Source organism: Periplaneta americana, chromosome 3 (genome assembly GCF_040183065.1).
Source record: "Periplaneta americana isolate PAMFEO1 chromosome 3, P.americana_PAMFEO1_priV1, whole genome shotgun sequence".
NCBI classification, from domain to species: domain Eukaryota; kingdom Metazoa; phylum Arthropoda; class Insecta; order Blattodea; family Blattidae; genus Periplaneta; species Periplaneta americana.
In genome coordinates, this window is record NC_091119.1 from 162356753 (window position 1) to 162362752 (window position 6000).

Below are 6000 nucleotides of genomic sequence, written 5' to 3' on the forward strand. Positions count from 1 at the left end.
TACTATTTATAGATTTACGTTTATTTTATTTTATTTCATTTAGGTTTATTTTATTTTAGTTCATGTAATTGTAATTATTGTATATTATATAACTTATCACTGCCACCGGGTGTATACCCAATTGTAGTGTTAATAAATACATACATACATACATACATACATACATACATACATACATACATACATACATACATACATACATACATACATACATACATACATACATATAGTCCACACCTGTGGAGTAACGGTCAGCGCGTCTGGCCGCGAAAACAGGTGGCCCGGGTTCGAATCCCGGTCGGGGCAAGTTACCTGGTTGAGGTTTTTTCCGGGGTTTTCCCTCAACCCAATACGAGCAAATGCTGGGTAACTTTCGGTGCTGGACCCCGGACTCATTTCACCGGCATTATCACCTTCATATCATTCAGACGCTAAATAATCTAGATGTTGATACAGCGTCGTAAAATAACCCAATAAAATAAAATATAAATACATACATACATACATACATACATACATACATATTTCTGTATTCTGTATATTTAAATTTAAATGATAAATACATAAATTTAAATAATAATAAATGGATTGAAGTGCTGCCTCAAATGAGATGAACTAATGCCGTTCTTTTCTCTCGCACCGCAGCCAAACTCGTGGACGACAACGGTACTGCAGGCGGCGCCAACAAGTGGTCTTCGCAGCAGTCTTGCAGCACGCCGCTGCTGGTGCAGCAGGCAGGCAACAAAGTGTCGCTCACGGTCACCCAGCAGCACCAGCACCATCAGCACCAACACCACGGGGGCGGCGGGGGCGGTGGCGGCGGGGGCGGCGGTCTCAACAACTCTGCCCTCTCCGTGTCGCACTCGCACCACCACCATCACCACCACGCGGCGCTCACGTCGCCGTTCTCGTCGCTGCTGGGGGCCGCCGCGGCAGGGGGCAGTCCCGCGAGCTATCTGCTGGGGGGCCCCGGCGATCCCCTCAGTCTGAACAAGGTCGTCAACTCTGCCGCCGCTGCAGCGTCCGCGGCCGCCACTGCGAACCACCTTTTCTGAGATTTATCCATCTAGTAGGGCGTCCTCACGTGGCGCCCTCAGCAGGTGTAGAGCTCGGCCAGGAATGTGCAGAACACGACGCGACCTTATCTTACATGAAGCTTCCGTTGCGAGGGGGGAAATAACGTAATAGTTATTTTAGAACAGTTCCTTTCTTGAAACTGTTCGAGAAACTGGAATAACTTACTACGTTCCAAAATAATAATTTATTGCTTTGAGCTAGGACTACGCGTTCAATGTCACATGACCGCTAACAAGCAAACATTCTCATGGGGGAAGATAAAATAGTAATATGCGTTACAAGAGCGGTATGTTGAAGTTTTCATGTTCGAGGAAAAGTTTGAAAAAGCGAAACGTAGTTGAGCTTTTTTAATTTCCGAGAATTGAAAGAAAACATACCGCTCGTGTATCGTACATTATTTTGTGCGAAGATCGTTTATTACATACCTGAAAGAGGAATTTCTATTTAATTGCAATGAAATCTCCATCTTGGTTTCTGTTCAATGACAGCAAATTTGCAAAACAAAAATATCTATCTTCAACATTGTTGCTTTAAAATGTTTTCTGTGTTTACTATACTCCAGCAGGCCGTGATATACGTCTGTCTTTTTTCCCCCAGTCTATAAATGCGAACTTAAAACAAACTGTAAGGTTATGTAACGGTTTATTTTTCATTTTAGTATTTTAACAATATTATTTATATAACATATTGCAGTAATAATTTCGGCAAGTTTAATTTTGCCGGTCAAGGAGATGTAACTTTAGTGGAGTTGTAGATAGAGTTTACTTAATTTTTGCAAATATTTAAAACAATAATTAACAGTGCAATTTAGGTGAAATTGCAGTGGTAAGTTTCCAATTTATAATTATTAACTTACTATATTGAACGTCTCTAAAAATAATATGTTAAAAGCCTAAAGCAGTAAAATCAATATGTCACTTAAGCGGTAAGAAGAGGGAAATTGTTATGTGTGTTAGGTTGGTAATACTGAATGTGGAATTTTAGACTTTCCGCGGATTGGTTTTGTGCGGAAACCAAGCAAATACGCACGATCTCGCACAAAAGTTATTTTTTTTCGTCGTTCCTGCAATAAGTCCTATGTGACATATTTATCGATTTAAAAATTTTTCTCTATTAAATAACTTAAACAGTGGTACAGCAAATAATAAAATCTCCTATATGTAATTATATTTCTTTGTTTCGAAAATGTAAGAATTCACAGTTTCCAATGTACGGCTGCCACAGGAGGAATAAATGTGTTTTTTCTTCCTACTGAAAAATTGTATATTTTGCACATAGGAGTTATTGCAGGAATAACGACGATATGTAATGTCTAAACAAGTGCTTATACAAATTTTGGCCACTCGAGGGCAATTACGAGTGCCGTAAAATAAGTTTACCTTGGGCCTTTTACAGAAAGAAAACAATTTCATGGAAAGTTTTATTGGAATAGATACAGCAGTAATTGTAGAGCTACTTTTCAACACATTCCCCACCGTAACTGAGACATTTGTCATACTGTGGGATCAACTTTTGTACCCTGTGTCGTAGATGTCTGTCGCCTGGGATCGGAACCAATATGTGACAGCCGTCTGTACCTCTCTGTCGATCCCACGGTATGACAAATGTCCCAATTCTGGTGGGGAATATGTTGAAAAATAGCCCAACAGTTGCTATATCTGTTTCAATAAATTTTTCCAATGAAATTGTGTTTTTATTCTGTAAACGGGTCCAGGGAAACTTATTTTTACGACTCTTGTGATTGCGTTCGAGTGGCCAAAATTTGTATAAGCACTCGTTTTGACATTATTAACATGGTGGAAGAAAAAATATGACTTTCTAAGGGTATATGTACGTGAACGAACACAAATATTATCAGAAAATGTAAGCTCTAAATTTTTAAAATGTTACAATAAAATGAACTCACAATTGGACAAAAATTACAAGGTACCACAACTTATTAGACTTATTAGAACATAAGTATGTGATAAAATATAAAAAAGTTACTAATAATATTTTTTCAAATCAGTTTTATCAAAGTATGAAAAAAAGAAAAAAATTCTGTAGTTACATCATTTGGTAACCATAACATTTATTATTTCAATGTACCGATGTACATATGATATTTCCATGCAGATATTCTGCGTCATCATACGATGAAAGAGTAATGGAACGGAGAAAAATTCTCTCCGGCGCCGGGACTTGAACCCGGGTTTTCAGCTCTACGTGCTTATTCCGTCGGATCCCGGCCAACTAGTCACCCATAACGAGTGCACCTCAGCACATATGAGGACTTCGGTCCTATGATCATAGACATCTATGACGTAGTGCAGAGGGCGGCCACTAGAGGGAACCCAAGAGTTGGAACTCTATCAGAGACAATTCTGTTCGACGCCGGGGTTGTATCCGGTGTGGCTTAGTGGATAAAGCATCAGCACGTAGAGCTGAAAACCCGGGTTCAAGTCCCGGCGCCGGAGAGAATTTTTCTCCGTTCCATTACTCTTTTATCGAACCATAACATTGTTATGGTCTCTCTGACATTTTTAATATTTTTTCTGCATGTAATAAACAGTTATTTCTGAAAAGTAGACTACTCTCAGACATGTAGAGTTGTTTATTTTAATACAATTAATTTTTTATTTGTCCTACATAAAATATATTAAAATTTGCATGATGTTTTTTGACCTAATTGTTCTATTTTCAAAGAAGTGGGCATTATTATAGTCTACCTTTTGCATAAATGCATGTTAAATCAGTGCACAAAATTTCAGAATTCTATCTCTAATGGTCTTGGAGTTATGAAATAACGTGTAAAATTTTCAAATTTTGAAAAATTTAATTTGAAGTAAAAAGTGAATTCTAAAAAATATTAGTAACCTTTGTATAGGCCTACTTTTATCAGATATTTAAGTTATAGTAACTCTTGTTGTGGTACCTTGTAATTTTTGTCCAATTGTGAATTATAAAATACAAAATTATTATAAATTATTATTATAAATGATAACATTAAAAAAAATTTAGAGCCTGCATTTTCTGATAATATTTGTGGTCGTTCACGTGTCGTACATATACCCTTAATCTGCCCCCATGAGAATCTTTGCTTGTGAGCGCTGATGTCATTATTGTATACAAGAAATCGTAGTCGATCACGGAGCTCGGAGCATTGAGGGGATCAAAGCATTCGTGGAAAGGTATGATGCACTCTGATAGTTCGTGGAATCAACACCAGCTAATAGAAATTATAAAGAAAGAATACTGAGCGAATATTCTTGTTTTGTTTTTCTGTGCGTATGCTCTCCGTTAGCGTGTAATTTCACTTTTAAATGCTAGAGGTCAGTGTAATCGAGCACGCGCGAACGGTGGAACAGCAATCCCTATTCGCTGACAAGTCTGCTAAAAGTGTTTCTGCTTCGATTGATAGTGCGATATTAGCGCCAACTCTAGGGAAAAGGGTAGAAGCTCACGCTGATGTCGGTGCAGCTGATTTGAAGGTCATTGAAATAAGTCGCTGCTACATCAAATGTACCGACGCGCAGTGTCCATACTTATAATTCCTTATACGCTGTCAACACCGGTCAGTTCACATGACAGATAATACATAATAACTTACTTGCTGTTACTAATACTCGATGTTACTTTCACCTCGGAACTACATTATGTGACAACACCTGTTCCACAAAACCGAACATCTTTGACTCTATTGGCACCAGACTGAAATAATTGTTAGAAACTAAAGCAGCAGATAAATACTGCAGATACTAAAAACTTTTTCGAAAAAATTGACAAATTATCTTGAAACTGATGTTACTGAATATAGGAATATATAAAACAATTATGGCCTATTTAACATATTATCTGTATTACAGTATAATAGGCCTCTTCCCAAGTGACTATTGTGAATTTTATCAGGTGAGATGGAAGAGAGGTTAATTTAATTTACAAATGTTTTCCTTCTTTAGTTCCATTACCAATTCTTGAAATTAAATCCTGTTCAAACATGACTCTATCTTAGTCAGGCAGCAGTGAATGTTTAAGACCCTTTTTTTTTTTACCAAGATTGTAAATTTTCCTATTTAATTACAATGCTTAGATTATTACTCTTCACAGACATCAGTATTGTTAACTTTAGCAAGCTCGAATTCATTATAGGCTAGCCTTTTATTTCCAAATGTCCATGTTTTATTACCAATTTTTGGACTTGAGCTTGGCAGAAGAGGAAGAATAGTCTGTTTTATTTACAATTGGTAACCACTTCGATTTTCGTGACCAATTTACAAATAATTTAAAATTAAATTAAATTGCCTGCTTTGAACGAAACTGACTTACGAATTCAGTTTGGTATTAGATAAATTTCTTTTCCACAAACTCACAATTCAGCTGATTATGACGTCATACTAGATCACATGGCATTACAGAGAATTTATGTGGTCGTTTATTTTTGTTTTTATAGCATTCAAAATACCACTGTTATTTTGTTATACACTACGTACGTACGTACGTTCCAAAATACCTGTGCACCTGTATAGTAATGCAGGTGCTGTTATTTCGGAACTGTTATTTGGAACCTATATTTTCGAGGAACTAGAACAGTTGGAACTGTTACGAGAAAATAGAAGCCGTTCCACCATAGGTGGAAGCATGACCTAGTCATCTCGCGAACTTTTATTTTTATTTTATTTCACATTTATCTAGAGTTTGCAACGACTGTCTTAACTAAAGCCACTTGGTAAAAATTTGTCGTTTGTTAGAAAGGTGACTGTCAACATTTAAAAGCAAATCTATTTAAATGTCCTAATTAATTGCACTTTTTTATAACTTTTCCACAGAAATTTTAAAGTAACAACGCTGTTTTTTTGCTAGTAACTTCAGTGTATGAAGCGTTATGTCGATAAATCATTCACTTCATTCATTTAATTTGTTTTGTGCAATTAACCTGTTATTACA

The 6000-nt window shown here is 36.8% G+C and overlaps 1 protein-coding gene across 1 annotated transcript in view; it reads left to right on the forward strand.

The window, feature by feature from the left end:
• LOC138697070 (homeotic protein ocelliless-like) overlaps positions 1-1168 on the forward strand; it is an 82352-nt gene extending 81184 nt beyond the window's left edge. The window contains exon 4 of the mRNA XM_069822666.1: positions 646-1168. Within this exon, the coding sequence (XP_069678767.1) occupies positions 646-1055 (410 nt within the window). The 3' untranslated portion in view covers positions 1056-1168. The remainder of the gene's footprint in view (positions 1-645) is intronic.
• Positions 1169-6000: the final 4832 nt, after the last annotated feature.